The 18,016-nt window shown below is 50.7% G+C and overlaps 2 protein-coding genes across 2 annotated transcripts; one reads left to right on the plus strand and one right to left on the minus strand.

The window, feature by feature from the left end:
* Nucleotides 1-1,121: 1,121 nt before the first annotated feature.
* EMWEY_00021240 (hypothetical protein, conserved) lies at nucleotides 1,122-2,148 on the plus strand (the record flags this gene model as incomplete). The annotated part of the gene is made up of 3 exons (XM_013480495.1): nucleotides 1,122-1,628; nucleotides 1,799-1,903; nucleotides 2,062-2,148. The coding sequence occupies 3 exons, from the start codon at nucleotides 1,122-1,124 to the stop codon at nucleotides 2,146-2,148; spliced, it is 699 nt and encodes a 232-aa protein (XP_013335949.1).
* Nucleotides 2,149-5,081: 2,933 nt separating this feature from the next.
* EMWEY_00021250 (hypothetical protein, conserved) lies at nucleotides 5,082-7,164 on the minus strand (the record flags this gene model as incomplete). The annotated part of the gene is made up of 3 exons (XM_013480496.1): nucleotides 5,082-6,273; nucleotides 6,402-6,607; nucleotides 6,736-7,164. The coding sequence occupies 3 exons, from the start codon at nucleotides 7,162-7,164 to the stop codon at nucleotides 5,082-5,084; spliced, it is 1,827 nt and encodes a 608-aa protein (XP_013335950.1).
* Between the last annotated feature and the right edge of the window lie 10,852 nt (nucleotides 7,165-18,016).

The raw sequence follows: 18,016 nt of genomic DNA on the forward strand, positions 1-18,016 counted from the left end.
AGAAAGAAGGCGACGCCGGAAACGCCGCTTCATTGGCACGAGCCCTGAAAACAGCACTAAGACCTAAGGCTCACTAACACAGGAAGGGCTTAAGTCGAAACCTCATGCAGCCGGTGCCTTTATTGGTTTCCTTACCCGCGCTCTCTTTTTGTAATTCACCGTAGCTGTGAGAGTGCGTAATGCTATTTTGGCTTTTCTCGCTTGAACCTGGACTCGACGCTGCTGTTAGGATTTTTCTGGTTCAGACGGGATAGCTGTGCTTGATAGGCTCGCACTGGTTATTTTTCAGTGTTTGTATTGCCTCAATGCTTGCTTCACATTGGAATGAAACAATAGAGGAGCAATTCTTGAGCCACATGCATGCATCCATGGGCTGGGGATTGACAGTTCAGGTGATTGATATGAAGTGTAGGGCGGACTGTTCGGTTCTGCAGAGTTTTACGACCCATGCAAGTGAATTTGCATTCACTGGATGATCAGGGCATGGACTAGTTCCCACAGATGGCGTCAATTTGATTCAGAGGGTTTGTCGTGTATTTTCTCAGCTGGGGGCCTGGAGCAATGGAGAAGTGCATTTCTTTCCGGCAACTCAGCATATCCATGTTCTCCAGATCAGGGACATATTTAGACTAAGGTAGAGCGTGAATCTCGTTGGAAATTTGTGATGCAGTTTCACGGGGATGAGGTATCGCTTGATTTCTCAGTCTTTGCACTAAGCAATGCTCCACGGCCTTAATGGTTGAAATTTGTGTATTCAGTCGTGTAACTCATCCACACATTTCGTGTGTGGCACTCACTTTGTTAAACACAGATAAGGATCCGCCGGCAAAAGGCCGTTTCGGCGCTGGCGCAACTGGGGTGCGCTACCACTGCTTCGAGCCGCCGGAACACCGAACCCATGAAACGCAGGTGGCAGTCAGATGGCAACTTTCGTTTGATTATTGTTTTTACCAATTATTACCAGCCAATTAATTTTTTGTTTGATTAATCAGCCTTGGTGTTCTGGGCCGTTTCACATCAGCACGAGCATTGTGTTTTGACTCAACCTGGCTTTCGGCTCTGCGGGTTTCAGGCAGTTTCCTCCTCTTCTGTTTTCTATTTCCATCATAAGAAAAACGAAGATGCCACTCAAAAAGTTCGGAGAGAAGCTTAAAAGCTCCCTGCATCACCTCTCGCCAAAGAGCAAGAAGCACGACGAGCCAGGAGACGGTGACCTCTCTCCGTGCAGCCTGCCAACTGTTGCAACATCCCAGCAGCAACAACCAGTTCAGCAACCTGCCCCAGCAGTTCAGCAAATCTGCAGCCCTAGTTCAGCCTGTGCAAACGAAACGAACAAGATGACAGAAGACAAGCCCTCGCCTGGAAGCCTTGAGCAGCCCAAACCGCAGGAGGTCCCCGAATCCATGCGCATTCAAACACCTGTGCCGTCACCTACAGTTATTGAACCGGCTTCTTTGCCCCCAGAGAACGCACAGGCCACCTGCAGCCCGTGCGGGTGCGAAAACCCAACTCCCAGATGGCAAGCAAACGCCGACATCTTCCCAACTATGTACTACCTCATCAAGACCCACAATAAGGAGCCCATAAATCAGAGCGTCCTGCTCGTCAATCCTTCAAAAAGTGACAAGGTTAGGTTGCGACGACCCACTTGTTACAGCCTTTATTAACTCATCACCCAAGTTCCCAAACCAGCAACGCGTACACGCGTAGTCAGCAATGCCCATCAGGCAAATGGAATATCTACGGTTCATAAGAACCACCTAACATACAGGTGCATTTCATTCGTGATTATTCGCAGACGTTCAATCTCCGCCTCAGCGGCGGCGCAAACGCCGCCCTCGAAAAGGAATCAGCGAACATCCGAGGTGACTATGTGGAGCGGGTGAACCTAACAATTACTCCAGTGAGTTATTTACTATGCAAGCTCGTCCCTCATTTGAATGCCAGGTGTCTCGACTACAGAGGATGCCTGTACTGAGACCACAACTAGTAAGATCTGTGAGAGCTACAATTCCTGCCGTAGTTAACAAGCTGATCTTCTATGTCTATCCGTCCCACCAGGAAAATGAGAAGGATGATGTGTACATCGACCTGCTCTATGGCCAGAACTTGTACGACAAAATCAGAGTGCAGACGCAACTACTGTAAACCTGCGAACTCCTCTTTCCACGTATACTATCATAGAACACATAGCTCGCACGCTCCTGCATTATCTATCCAACTACCTCGGCCCGTTCCGCAGTGTGCTCGCTGCCCTAAGCGGAAAACATTTTACACCCAACTTTGAAAAATATTTGTTTTGTTCAAAAGAAAAGCATTCATTATAGACTGACTGCACAGTTCCCATTGTTGCCAGTTACCGGCAAACCTGTTCAGTCACAGAATGGCCTCATGTAAAGTTAACCCTAAACGTCACACACATTAACATGAACGCAGGCAATACATCACCCATTCGCATCCCTCCTACATCCTACGGCTCTGACCGCACCTCGACAGCTGGGAGACAAAGTCAACAGGATTGATAATCCCCTAGGGAGTTAAAACGAAGAGCTAAGCACGAACGCCACGCGACGAGTTGGCCACCCTGGCACTCACTACAGTGCCAAGCAAATGGTCTGTCTCAAATGCAAATGTCCTCAATCTGCACCTACCCTAGAAGCCCACTCGAAGCAAGCTGACCCATAAAAACCCAACTTGAAACAACGCTCTACCATCAACTCTGCCACCCCCTTTTAACGCCTGCAGATGGGCTACAACTCATCAACCTGCCTGACATAAGTCCCCTAATGCGAATCACGAACAAGCACTCAAGTAATATAACCCTCCAACAGTATACAGTGCGCAACCTACTTAAGCTGCCACCGAAAACGCACGACCAACCCAGAAGAACACATGCGTGGATGTTGGCCAAGGTGCTTAACAGAAAGGATACGGTGCAGGTAGCCCTGGCCAACTTCAGTCTAGCCAAAAGTGATTCCCTTCAGATATCTAAACAAGAGCTAATCGTCCATCCGTTGCATGATTACGTGCTCCATTAGACACCATTAGACACTGCAGACTGCCTGTTTGCAGCCCAGTGGTGTCTGTCGCTACCACGAAGCCACTACCAAAACAGCAACGCAAATCCGAACTGTATGGATCACCTAAGGAGCCCCCATGGAGCCAGCAGCTCCTCTATAGCCACCGCTATTCTGACACATATAGACAGCTCATTACACTCCAAAAACCGGCGAAGCTGCACTCACGTCATAATCCACTTGACACTTAATCCCCCGACAGCGTGCCGCGTGCCTCGGGAAATCGTCGCAGTAGCCACCCCATTGTTGTTCGAATGCAGTTGGTACACAGGGTAAGCATGACACTGTCCACAACAAGGTAGCCAATGAAGCGACAGGATGTGCCGAAAGCAACAAAAACGGAGAAACCCCCGCATAAGCAGGCCTCTGTGGATTGGAGGGGGTGTGCGAAACAAAGGCCTCGTCTTGAATTCGCCATGAATTCGACAGTCGACAGGTATGAGGCGCAAGTCTCAGCCTACAAAGCCATGAACAGAAGATCACGGGCCATTTGCCCCGGAGACACGCCGAACATCTCCTGCTCCTGTTGTACTGTTGCTGAGCCCACTTGTGCCTACCATGAAGTTGAGAGTCTTGGGTGAAAACAACCCAAACTGCAGCCGGTAGCTGCTTCGCCTACAACTAGCGCAGAATCTTGGAACCGTCTCCGCTCCAGGAGTACGGTACCGCCGCCCTCCTCATGGGCGTATTCAGCTAGCCACACGGCGGATGCCCCACTTGTAACCCCAGTGGGTTCCTATTTAACCGTCACTACCGCCTCCAGTTAGGCGACACAACTCGGCAACAAACACCTTGAGGTGTTGTGAGAAGGCCACTGTTGACTCCAGCTAGCCCGAAGAAAAAAATACCCGACAGCGACGGGAGAACACCGCCGTCTGAGCAGAGCTGGCGCCCTCATGAAAAGGGGCTCGGCTTTGGAAAACACAGGGCCCACAGGGAGCGGGTGAGGGCGCCGTGGCGAAACAGGGATTTCCAAAAGGTAAAAGGTTTTCTGTGGCGGAGACGGTAGTACAATTGAGTTCTTTAGTAGGCTGTTGAGGTGTGGATGTGGCCCCAGCAGAAGCCGTCAGGCCACTTCACGACGCAATAGCTCCGCCGTTATATTTCTGCAGCAGTGTCAAATCCTGCAAGCCAGTGCGGCAGGTCAGGAGAGCCACATGGGAGGAGCAGTTTCGCGTCTCACGCCATCCGTCCAATACAGATGGGGCGGTGGCGTGTGGGGTCGGCAGTCGAAGAAGATAAAATGACAGGGGGGAGGATGGGGAAGAATGGAGCGGGTAGAAAAAAGGACAGACTGCTTGAGAAATTAGAACACCGGAAGAAATGCTGCTACCCCAGCGCACGACGAGCATTTCCAATCATCTTGCCGGCACCAGGAAGACGGGACGCGCAGGCGTGTAGGAAGAAGGCAACGGGAGAGCCACCCGGGAAATGGGGGAGAGAAGAGGCGCACATGGGTGCGGCTTAACCTCCCTGGAGTCCAGCCGTCCAAACGAATAGTGTATTGAGCTCCAGGGACTTGACACCGACCGCAAATACATCCGCCATAGTAAATAAATTCTAAACCCTTCTGACTGGCTGCACCCAATTGCATCATATCAGAGACGAGGACGTTACGGCAGCTGCTGAGCTACTCCCCCCCGGGGAGCACCCATCCCTCAGCCCATCTACATACACCTAGACAACGAGAAAGCAAATCATGGGCTGAGGCGGGCAACACCGAGCACGCAAGTCGTCTGGCAATCATAGCGCTGTGGAGTTTGTGCCCAGAGGCGTCATTACGCCGCGCCACAACTCAACACAAGACAGAAGAAAAAGTTAAGAGCGATCCGCGGCGAGGAGAGTGCCATTAGCAACATGCTTGTCTGGTCTGCCTTGCTGGCGTCGAGGCAGATTACAACTAACAGTCTTCTGGAACAGAAGGCAAGACGTACAACCAAGGGCAGCAATAGAGTTGAGCACTGGGTGATGATGGAGACGGACGGGCTCGGGACGAATCAGACATCAGGGGACCTCAGCGGTCAGCACGTCTCTCAAGCCATTCATAGGACTGGCTAGCTGCAGCTCTTCATCGCTAGCTGCTGTCGTCATTTTGTCTTCCGTCTCCATCCCAAACCCCCCGCATATGGACAGACTATCCCTGCTGTGGCAGCGAGACGTGGGCGCGAAGCTATTGCTCGGAGACATAGCAGCATCCTTCATCATGAACTCCCCCTCCTGAAGCAGCAGAAGTTGCTGCTGCTGCCGTAGAAGCAGCAACTGCTGCTGCTGTTGATGTTCCATCAATAGCTGCTGCTGCTGATGGTACTCCCGCAGCAGCAAGAGCTGCTGAGCATGTATCAGCTGGCGATTCTGCTGCAGTTCCATTAGCCGTTCTTGACTACACAACCGACCCTGCTGCTTTGAGGCTTCCTCTTGATGCTGAATTTGTGCCTCAACCATGAGGCGAGTCTGGTGCAGGGATTGGCATTGCTGCTGATCGTAGGCACCTATGTACTGCAGACCACAGCCCTGCCACTGCTGCTGAAGATGGGGCCGCGCCATAACCTCATCTTGCGGAAGCACCTCAGTTCTCTGCAAGCACCCCATGTTCCTGTCTTGCTGCTGATGCTGCAGAGGCGGGACCCCTGCCCCCGCAGCACCGAAACCAGTAGCCGCAACTGGGACTGCTACAGATACACAGGACGAGCCTGCTGGCGGATGTGGTGGTCCGGCTTCTGGGGTCGTCGATACTGTAGAAGTAGTGGACGCCGCCGCCAAGCCCCGAGAACACTGTTGCTGCTGGTGGTGCTCCTGATGGTGTTGATGCTGTTGTTGCACTAGCGCACGTGACTGCGCCTGCTGCGGACCAGGGGTTATCACGTCGAAAGACCGCTGGTCTTTTGGACAAGCTTCTGGGTTGGGCGGGTCCATTCCACTGGACACTGCATCGGGCACACCCATCTGTCGTTGTAGCTGCTGCCGTTGCTGCTGTTGCTGCTGTTGCGGTTGATGCTGCTGCTGCTGCGTTTCTGCAGGAAGCGCGTTCGACACGGGTCGCTTGGGACAGGCGAGGAGGACCGTGCTGCGGTATACCGCATACTCCTCCTTTGAAACCGTCAAGTCGAACTTAACCAGTTTAAGGAATGCTAACTCCAAGCGATTCAACTCGGTCAGGCCCACGCCTCCCACCCTTGCATAGTATCTGTTGCTGTACCTGCAGATGCAAACAACAAACCCCTCCACGCATACATCGCATGAACATTACAATACTCCCCTCCACCGCGCAACGGTCTACCAATACTAACACTGCTGCTGGTATCGCTGGCGCCGTGTCTGTCCCACCGCACGTCCTCCACGAATTTGACTCCAATGACGCTGGCAGCGAGCACAAGCCTGTGGATGTTAAGGGCGTTGATTTTGATGTGGTTTGCGCGTATGACGCGGTCGAGGTAAATAAGCGCAAAGACGAACACCTCCTCCGAACAACGGAAGTGCCGATACAGCCGCGGGATGTAAGCAGCAATCGAAGTGGCGGGCGGACAAACTGACTGCAAACATACATAGTAACCACACACTAGCAATAAGCGGGAACAACCACATGTGTGGACGGAAACATGCGCCCCTACAAAGACATCCACATTTAAACAAATAATGCACCGGCAGCAAAACGACCTACGTCGAATCGAGTAGCCACACTCGGCCGTCGACACGATTCGTCTCCACAGGTTGCAAGCTGTTCCATTAGCAACGACATCTTCTCAACAAAGAGCGGCCCAGCAGGCAGCACTCCTTCCTCTCCCCCGCAGGTAGAATAGCCCCTCCGCTCCTGCTGCTGCTCCCGCTGCTGGGACTGCTGATGATGCTCCTGCTGCTGCTTACACATGCTCTGCCTCTGCTCTTGCTGGATTTCCTGTCCCCGTACTGCAGTTTGCTGTCGCAAAACTTGCTGCTGCTGCTGCTGCTGCTGCTGTAACAGCAGCTGATGCTGCTGCTGCAGCATCTGCTGCTGCTGTAGTAGTTCCTGCTGCATCAGCAGCTGTTCTTCCGTGCAGCCACACTTCATCGCTCCGTCGTGAGGTACTATAGGCACAACCGAAGCCTCCATCCTCACCGCAAAGATGCACAACGTGCCGCCGTCAGTTCAACCAGAAACTATCAGCAGGAGGAACGCGGAATGCCCCGATAGCCGCATGGGAGCAGCTACCCCAACCCAGTGCCAGAGAGCGAGCAACCTGTATGACCTTCGTCGCAACGTAGCACCGAACAACTGGACCTACTAACACCGACCGGTGAACGCCGCCTCACGATACAGCAGTCCCCAGAGAGAGAAGGGGAGAGTGCATGGTCACCGCGGCCCGTTGGAATCGCGTAAGCGTAGATATCGTTTGCCCACGCATTAGCCGTTATCCTACAACCTAACAGATGCTAAACAATGTCCATCTATGCGTTGACGATGCTCTCGCGAACCTAGCCACCTATCGGCGTTACCACCGTCCCTCTAAATTCCATGCAGCTGCAATCCTGCGGCTGTGGAGATATTTACTCTTAAAGAATGATAATAACAACGCATTTGAATGCCACGAAGCATCCCCCAAATGCTGCACAATAGAGGCGCGAAGCCAAATGCGCTCCTGGGCTACTGCTAGAGAGGTTGCTGCTCTGTTGCTCCCACAGCAGGGCAGAGGAGAGAAGGACTTAAAAAAGACCCGCCTAGGCCTGAAGCATGGGTACAACGGAAACAGAAGCGCAAAAGCAAGAACCCTATCAAAAGAAGAGAGCTAAACAAGTATCACTCGCAGACATGCGAAGGGGCAGAGGGGGAGGCGACCAAGGGCCCGCGGCAGACGCTAGAATATGAGTGGAATGGAGCCATACAGCCTAACACGCCCACAGATTCCTACAGGGAGCCACTAAAAGGACAAATTCAGCTAAAGTAACGCGATAGATGCCCGTAGAGGTATCTGCTGCAGAAGGCAGCACGCCAAAGCAGCACTGTGCGCCATCGAGTGTGCGGAGGCGCTGTTCTGGGGGCAAGAACGAGGGGAGGGGAGTGGGGGATTGCACCGAAAGCAAACCAACTCTAGCTCTGAAAAATATCTTTTGGGTCTTACAATTGGTCCAGCACCAAGGTGAATCTACTCATCCTCACACCGGAAATTGCTCCCCAATCCCGGGTATCGCAAATACTGTGTTCACCAGCAAGAGACGCGGTGCTGCCGGCGAAGTGTACCGCGTATACTTTGATGTTACGGGGCTGGTAACTGTTGTTCCGTTTCTTAACTGAATTCTGTCAGGTAGAGTAATATTTGGCATTGGCGCAAAATGAGCAGTATCATCATTCCCATTCATTCTTGCTCGTTTGCTATCAGCACCCGAGTGCCAAGTCTAGCATGGCCTGTCTGAAGTTGCTGCACATGCTTCTACCTGCTTGCTGGTAGGCTACTAGAAACCAATTGAGTGTTTAGCAATTATCTACAGTGTTAACGATTGCATCTGACGTCTTCGGTCTAAAGAGAGGACCGCAGTAGTAACGATGGCTATCGTGCCACGGCAAAAAGCCGTCGCTGAAACTCGAGTCAAGGAATCTGCTGCAAACTACAGATGAGTCGAAGAACTAACGCTAACTGATGTAGAGCAGCTGGTTTCCTACCCTATCATTTAGGCGTCTTGGCTGTTGTTTGCCCAGTCTCAGTGTACGGGGAGCTTAGACCAGGTATGAGGCACACTGTGAGCTTTAGAGGACGGGAAACTGTCCAGATTGTGGCATTTTAAAATGCATGTGATCTCCTATCTCAGTCTCCAGACGTCTTGAGCACAGCGCCTCAAACTTTCGTAGCTGCGGGGGAGGAGGTATTCCATGAATTCCTCACTGGACGTGAAGGAGCAGAACACTTGCAATTACAAGCACAAGCAAGCTGTCTTGGCTGTATCTACAGACATTGCAGACAGTCGTTGAAAGCTTTTGCTTTTATAGCCTGTTTACCCGGGCCTCGTAATGATTCATGTGGTCCTTGTGTGCAGGAATTTGCCACCATCGCGAAGGAGTGCTACACATGAACTTCTTCGTAAAAGCAGTTCACGACGTGTAAAATTATCGGCCTTGAGTATGGCTGCTCTGAGTTGTGAGTTATTTCTGTTGCTGTGTGGCACAAGCAATCTTCCGCTGCCTCCGCTCCTCGACCCACTTCGTTTCCCCTCCCAACCGCTTGTAGCCTGCACTAGCCTGTACTAGCATGGCGCAACTAGTGAACCCCTGGTATTGGAGGGGCTGAATAGAATACCACTTCCTGTTGTGCAATATGACTAACTCTGTCTTGATCTGCTTCTCTATTCGGTTAGTCCTGCTTGCTAGGTTAGCGCCTCCGAGCCTTTTGCGAAACAGCCGACCACAGAACGTAATAATGGGCTTTTTGAGAGCACCGTGCACCGCAGTGACTCAAGCCAATGCCCCAGGTTGTCCACACAAGGGCTTCGGATATGCGCAACGTTGAAAATTGCTAGCTGGACTTAGTGGTCGGGACGTGCATCACAGCAATAGGAATAGTTGGACCATGCGGATTCCTGGATTGCCGAGCGGCAACAATTCTCAAATGATTAGATACACCTGAGGGGTCTCAAAGCTACCCTGCTCACGTCACCCCCATCAAGAGTGCCTGACGAAGCAAGGACGGTATGCGAATGTTCTCGAGGAGTAACTGCTTGACAATCATATCCAGATGTGCCCTCAGGTTGGAGTTCTCCTGCGAATCTGGAGTAATATGCTAGTTTTGTCGGATGAGTGCGAATTGTTTCAAGAGTGTTTAAGATATCAGTCTCTTAAAGTTGCGAGTTTTCACCGTGACGTTGCTGGCACCTCGCGGCAATAGAGCACTGTACCGTTTTGGAAATCCTACCGTAAGCTTGTGGTGACATGCCCATGTTGGAAGTAGAACAACGGTACAGGCTAATGGATTTTCCTGAAAATACTTCTGCTAATCACCTTGCTGCACTCTACTGACGGCGTCCACATCCACCAAATCCAAGTTGCCTAAGTTGAGAAGAACTGCTCAATGCCTTCCGTCGTAGTTTCTAGCCTGGTATGTCTGCTCCTTCTTCATACGATCCCGTGCCGGAGAGAGCTGTGCAGGGCTTACGGATCTGGCTTCTGGCAGCCAGATCTAACGCCAGGTCAGCCAACAAGGGTATCCCTATAGATCGGCAATGTCAAGGAGGAACAGATGCAGGACTGCTCCCTACCAGATCCAAATCAAGCCACAGTCCAGCCACTGATGAATTCCACCCGATGTAGTATTTGAAATGAAAAATATAAGCAGGACCAGCAGACTGAACCAGTCTGCTGGTCCTGCTTTCTTTTGATCGTCTGCCTCGTGATACAGCGGTTGTCGTATGGCCTGTATTACGCCTCAAAATGAATAAACACTACGAGGTAATAACAAACATTGGATACGTAGCAGTGACGATACTTTTCGGAAAACCATGAAACTTCCAGACATGATTAATGGAAAGTTGGGCAACGCCCTCTGCGGTGACCGATCTACAACAGGGAGTGAAATGGTCATACTAAGAGACTCTCCACGTTGACGCAATTGCGAAAGGAACTTCCCTTCGACGGTAGACCCTCTCTACAATTCACTGATATGTCATTAAACATGTGTTCGGGAGCAGGTACAACCTATAAAAGTTAGCGTTTGAGACACTTTCATGGCCTTTCCTGATATGCCGGGGGAGCGACAACGTATTCCTCCGATTTGGGGGACTAAACTCTTCGTCTGGTAGAAAGCTCACCGTCGCGGTTCTAGAGCTCCACCTGTTGGCCGCTGAAGAGCTTAGCGATACATACAGCCAAATGGGTACTTGAGAAGTACTATTAATCAGAAGAATAACACACAAATGCAGTTACACCACACAGTGTCTAATTAGTGGGAGTCGGGGGAGTGCCGCAGCGACCACCTTGGCGATGCCTTTAGTGTAATTCACGGGAAGGTCGTACTCCCTGGGGAGCCAACGCCACCGACCAACTCCTCCTCTATTGCATTCTCGAAAATCCTTCAACTGGGATCATGGATTGATGATGAATTTCAACAGTTTCGTGTCTGCCATGTTAGTGTCGAAACTCTTTTACTACCCGACACACCTCGTAGAGCCCTTTATCATGTGCTTGGTGTTGCTATCTGTTTGCGAAACAATGTGGGTAGCAGGCAGGGATTTAGCGTGGTTCCGGGTTGTTGGCTTGCCAAGAGAGTACCACCCTACAAGCTTTGCCGCGTTGGTTTTAAAGAGAAAAGGTTGCCGAAATCTAGGAGCTCGAGCTCGTTTCTGGCAGATGTCGACAGGTATCGGATGGAGCTTTGAGCGACTGAAGTCTCACTCAGTCCAAATGAGTTCGTTAACGTCCTCATCTAGATCCGAGGGGCCCTCCTCCGGCCCCTGGGGCCTTTCAAATTGGGGGCCCCATGGGGCTGCCCAACTGTGGTTGGAGTGCGGGGAGCAGGGTTGGTGATGCGGGTGAGACGAGGGATGTAATTGCAGTTGCGGTACCATACGAGGTCGAAGAACCCCTGAACGTCTGTACGAGTGATCTACGGTAGCACCCACCTTCGAATGGTATTTAACTTCAACAGATATGGATAGACCTGTGTGTGTGTGTGTGTGTGTGTGTGTGTGTGTGTGTGTGTGTGTGTGTGTGTGTGTGTGTGTGTGTGTGTGTATGTGTGTGTTTGTTGTTTGTTGTTTGCTGTTTGTTGTTCGTTGTTTGTTGTTGTTTGTTGTTGTTTGTTGTTGTTGTTTGTTGTTTGTCGTTTGTTGTTTGTTGTTTGTTGTTTGCTGTTTGCTGTTGTTGTTGCTGGTTGGTCGATGCCCTTTGCCACGGGCCCCAAGGCCATAAACGCGTCCTCGAATGTTCAAGTTTCCGAATGAAACTCAGTTGTGTCGCTCTAAAACAGCATATGCAATCTATGAAGAATATAGTGCAGAACCATTTAGACACTCCAACAGCTCGGTACTGGGCAGCTGATAGTGGTTCACCTTGCTGAGGTTTGGCGCTTGAAATCTACAAATATGCACAACCTGCTCTTTTTTTCCATCTCTACTACCTGATTGTGCCCAAACGGAATAGATTACTGTTGGACTTTGCGCTTTATTAGCATTCCATCTGTTTGCCACGCGAATTCATTTCCAAAATCGCGGGATCACCGGTACCTTGAGACTGTACCAGAGATGAGTGCAACGCGGTGCATGGAACGTCCAGCAGGTGGCCGGACCGCTAGTAACGCATTGTTACTCAATACACATGAGAGCCCTTTTTCCAATTGTGCCCATTTCTGCTGCTCATCACGTCTAAATGGAATCAAATATTTTAAAAGGGGAACCCTCCCCAGAGTGCTGATGCACTGCATGGGACCGTCGCCTCTCCTTTCTGATAGGGACAGTGATTCCACTACTTAGACCGTAGATGATGAAAATGCGCCTGGCAGCGCTGTGTGGTGCTCTAACTCCTCTTTTCGTTGCACATAAACGTCAATGATGCCATCAGCCGGAAGCATCTGCGCCCTCCAGTGTGTCGGCCAACGCAAGCCTAGGAGGATGCTATGGTGGTCTGGCCAAACGTAAAACTTATCATGGCCATATTTCTCACTTCTGGACTAAGCTCGCACTGTATGCCAATATTCTGAGCCCTCCCCGGATTCTGTCTACCATGCTCGAAGCTTAGCCCTAGTGACTGCACCAAAGGAACTCGAAGATTTTATGCCATCGCTTCATAGGTCAGAGCCACAAAGCAAACTTCACGGAGTACTGCTAGCAACTCCTGGCCATTAATGAGAGCTATGATAAATGAACTTGAGGATGATCTGTGGATGAGGGTTTCGCCCACGCTGTCCCCATCTCTGCTTCGCACTTGTCTGGGGTCCCCGGTATGCGCGTGGTCGCCTTGTTTACTCGCCAGGCGGTGCTTCACAGAATCGTTCTTCTTGAACTCCTCCTTTTTTGCGCTTCTTCAGTTCCTAATGATACTTTTATTGTAGTAGGTGCGCCGTTCGATACGTCGTCCTAGCATTCTGAGGGGCGATTCTGCCGGCTGCTGGTGTACGTACACTACAAGGGGCTCTCCGATGAGTCTGTGGCGAGTGAACTTGTCATAAATTACAGTATATACAATACGTAGTACTTTATAAGGAGCTTTTATACCACAATTGTGGTGGAATGAGCAAGTGGTGCCTACAGGATTTGGTGCTGGCGGACCCGCAACGCTTGCCACTTTGAGGGTCAGGAGAGCAGCGCTTCCTCCCTTTAGGTGAGACGGACAGATATAGAAACTCGCGTTAGATAAGTAATGTACACCTAAGGCGCACAGATTCACATGGTGTCAGCTGAGTGACTGGGCTGTTCACTACACCACCGGGTCTCCTGTTTGCATTGCATTGTACTCACTCACTCACAGCTCTACTATCCATATGCTCCCATAACCGGATCCGTTCCAAACACTTCAGTAATACTCATTGTGACGGAGGGGGCAGCCCGTGTGTGGCGGTGATTCTCGGTGTTTACATCTGCACGCAGGGAAAGATCGAGTGCTAACTCACCCACGAAATACTGTGAACTGAAATGGAGATAAAATGAAGAGGAGAACGTGTTTTTATGCAACTGACTGCCGTCGTCACTCTCCAGGTGTCTTGTTAGAAGCGGCTCACAAGCCTATGGCAACGTGAGACGTGGAGGGGACACCGATGAGTTGCAACCACCCTTGCTGCAAGTAAAGTTACAAGCATCTCCAAATACTTGTACAAACAAGCCTTCTTGTTCTTAGTCACAGCTCGCATTGCTCATCAAGACTGGGGAGGGATGTAGGCTCCTTATAAAGGGCTTCAACCTTGGGTAGTCTCATGTAGCTCCACTGCATGTCGCTGTAGTTCGAGGATGCCATCGAGGACTCCGGTAACACAACTTCGGACAATTCGGTTCATTACCTTCTCTGAAGTTGAACGGTAAGTTCATATTTAATGCATATTTTATGCGGTGACGCTGTTTATACGCAAATAGTTCTTGCAATGTAGTTTTTGGTGACAGTAGCAGCTCGGATATCGCAGTGGTGGCAGCTCGACTGGTGTAATGAACCGGCAGTCCTACCAAACTGACAATACGTGTAAAATTTGAGAGCTGGGTTTTGGAGTTGGGCGTTGCCGCCTCGATCTAAAAAGCTTAAAAGGAGATGCGAGGGAGCACCATCTCCTACGGCGGGCCCAGGATCCGGGCCAACCGTCTTCACGCGTCTTTATATTCCCATAGTGCTACCGAGTGTGTTAATGTTGGTGGCTTATTACTACATCACTGTATCTTGGAAACTTTAGATGTGGGAGCGCGATAGCGGCCTCTTCCCCTCTCTAGCGTCGTGCCCTTATCTGTTGTGTGAAAACCCCAAATGCTATAGCTCAGGCGGATACTGTCAGTGCTAATTTCGCGTTGTGTAACACACACTGTGCAGTCATTGAGACCAAGGGCTTGTGTAAGCACTCGTCTGTTTTCTCTTGCTATCCACCGAAGGGTCCCCTACACTAATGCGTGTACTGACACCTTATATCCACGTTTTCCATAGTGCTTCTTGAGGCTTTGATACTTTTCTTTTTGGAGGCGAGCTGCTCCAAGCCAGTTCCTCTTGTAGACTTCGAAGACTTCGAATAGCTAGGTCAGCTATTGCTATTCGCCTGCGCTTGTCGCCTCTTAGTATGCTGTCCGACCTCAAAAGGGTCCTCATATCCGTTGGACGGCTATCGATTTGTAGAGTCTTTCCCCCGTCCACTACGCTCCGCTAGATTGCCGTTGTAGCCCTCTCCAAGGCCTTGTTATGTCTGTCTTTGATCTGGCTGTCAAGGCGGTGAGGACACTGGTTAAGCTCATGCGCAAGTGTTTCAGGATCTGCTGTGCAGTGACGACAACAAGATACCTTTGAAGCTTTGATCTCCGTATACGGTCATGTAGAAAGTTCCGCAAAGCGAGATCTCAGGGCGAAGATTACCTCTTCCCCCTCCAGCCAGGTCGGTCGCCTCAGGAGGGCACTGCAAGCTGCTGTTTGGTGGGCCACTGATTTTCTTTGTCTACGTGCTCCTTCCACCCACCGCGTTGCCGCCTCGGCATATGCTGCTTGATACTTTTAATGAGAGGTTGCTGGTCTACATCAGAGCCATCTGCTGTCATAACCACATAGCTGCCGTCGCTCCCAGTCTCGATCCTAGTGTTGCTTGCCGATGGACTTCCTGGGAGCTCTGGAAACAAGCTTCTAATATCCATCTTCTTGCTTGTTCTCATGAGGCAGCCAAGGTCTTTGCCGTTGAGGTAAGCAAGTATTGCTGCTTGGTCGCTAGCTTCGTTGTCGGTGTGTAGACACGAACACCCGTTTGATGACCTCCAGCACTTGACCTCCTGCAACGGATTGAATCATGCTGTCCTTGCTATTGAGCTTCTGGATGGTATGTGCGACCTGCGTTGCTGTTGGGACGTCTGCAGTGATGTGGAGCCAAGCCTTCCATTCTGGTGAAACATCTATGAGGGCGTACCTTTAGGACGGCACGGATATGACGGTCAAACATGGCCATGTGCTGCTTGGAAGGGTAGCAATGCCTGAGATGATAGTCGAGCCGAGGCATCACAAAAGTGCGCACTGCATCCAACTTCTTCCAAGGGAGTAGGACTGATCTGAAGAGCATGGTAATGTCCTTCTTGGCTTTGTTCATGACTCGAAGAAATTGTCCTTGACGCAATGAAGTCTCTAGTGAGTCCTTATGTCCCAGTTACGTTCGAGTTATACGCATGCCCGAGCTTCACTACCGGCAAGACGTCGTTGTGCAGCCTGAGTTCCACTGGGTCTGGTTGCTGCCAGGTCCCGCTCATCTTCCAACCCATCGTAGCGCACTTAGACAGGCTGGCCTTTAAAGCTGCCCATTAGAGGAATCCCTTCACCACCTGGTGAAGGCTGCTGATACCCCCACCGCTGTCGGCAACAATCTTTAAGTCATCTGAATATGCAATATGAGGTACCTTGACTGGTGACCTACCATCTGTTTTACATAGTTCTAGACCTTCGCTGCATGCTTCCAACTTCTGTAGAAGCGGTTCAATGGCTAGATTGAACAGGATGGGGCTGAGATGGCAGCCTTGCTCGACTCCCATCTAATTGTCTGTTCTGCCGGAGCAGCCCTCCTTCGTCGATATGCAGGAACTCGCTCCTTTGTAGAGATCGCGGATGATCTCCCGAACGTGCTTCGGAAGCCGTTAAGCCGGCAGGGCAGTGTTTATGAGCTTTTGCGGAGTAGACCCAAATGCGTTCTCCGAGTCGTAGTAGGTTATGTACAGTGACTTCGTGCCCCGCCGAGTGGAGTTTGGAATACTTTGAGAAAGGATGCTCATGGCATCCGTTCACAAACATAAAACACTTCTCGGACGTGAAGGCGTCTCCCGACTGTATTGCCCAGTCGTTAATCCTGGTGGCCCACAGTGCTTCGTAATGTTTGTATATGCATTCCTGTAGATAGATAGGTCGCCAGTTCTTTTACCTTGATGGGTCTCCTCTCTTCTGGATCAACACAGTCACGCTCTCTGTGCATCGTGCTGACACACTACGATTCCTGGAGCAGGCGTTGTAGATCGCATTCACCACTGGAACAAGCGCATCTTCAAACCGCTTGTACGCAAAGAAACCCTAATCCATCCTGCCCTGCGGCAGACATAAGTTTGCTCTTTAGCAGGTGAGCACGCACATTCTCTTCTTCGAAATAAAGAACAATCCCTGTAGGTCTTCCAGGAGCCCCAGCCAACAAGTCTAGGAGCACGTGAGCAACTTGAGAGGTGGTGCCAGTAAATTGCTGTGAGTGTTGAAGTTTAAAGCATGTTTCCAACTCACTGAGTTAGATGGGGCTGCCTTGGTTTCGTACTTGATCTTTGTCGGGAAGTACTTGCTCCACACAATTCCTTCTGCTTGTTGTGTAGACTGTTTGGTTGTGAGCCGACTCCTCGTTGAGGACGTTAATGCGGTGGCGACGCTCTGTTCGTAGATTCCTTTCTAGAGCCCGCTTCTTCAGTTTGTCATTGAACGAGTCTGGAGTTTGTTTGCGCCTCTGCTGTGCCTTCTTTTCGATAAGAGCAAGCAAAGCCTTTTTGACGTTGTCTTGGCCCAGAGCCAGTTTTGGGGTGACGCGTGCCTTTCGTGATTCTTGATGTATGCTGCTTGATGGTGTATTCTTCGAGCTATTCTGATTTGCCGCAGCTGGTGCTCTATTCGCAAGCCACACTGCGTCATCTATTGCTGTTGTAAAGCCCTTTATTACGGTCACCACTTCAACCCACCTGCCTTCCACGACTCTGGCAGTTGTGGCTTTCTCACGATCGTCCAATTTGTTATTTAGTCTTGCGTTAGGCACTCTGTTGTGAGTCGTGGGATGCGTAGTGGTCTTGCTCACTTGATTGGCAAATTCCCTTGTGCACATGCTGTATCGGGTTGTGTATTCGTCACCTGAGCCTGTCAAGCGGATTCTGCTGATATCTGCTGAGCTGCCGTTGCTGCCGGTGCTTTCGAAATGTTCATCATTGTTAGCATAGATGCTCTTGTTTTTGCTGGGTGCCCAGCCCATAGAGAGCGCCCGGAGACCCCCTGGGGTCTAGGTCTTGGCTTCTTGCGCCTCGGGGAAATTAATTGACCCAAATGAGCTCCCAGATGCCCTTCAGCTCCCTCAACGCACTGTCCGCGGCTCCTTTTATTGGTATTAGGGACCAATGGAGTGGGCACATTCTGCCCCTTATTTTTCAGTAATGTTTTTAATCGGGGGCAGGGGTTGGATTTGCCCCGTCGTAGGTAGTTGCTTAATTCAATTTTTCTATTGAAACTTTTGCTGCAATTGGAGCAACAGACAAATGTGGTGTCCTGCCCTCTTAGTTTTGTTGTGCTGCTGTTAAAGGGCTTTAGTGCTGCT

The sequence above is a fragment of the Eimeria maxima genome, genomic scaffold, assembly GCF_000499605.1.
Source record: "Eimeria maxima Weybridge genomic scaffold, Emw_scaff199, whole genome shotgun sequence".
Taxonomy (NCBI): Eukaryota; Apicomplexa; class Conoidasida; order Eucoccidiorida; family Eimeriidae; genus Eimeria; species Eimeria maxima.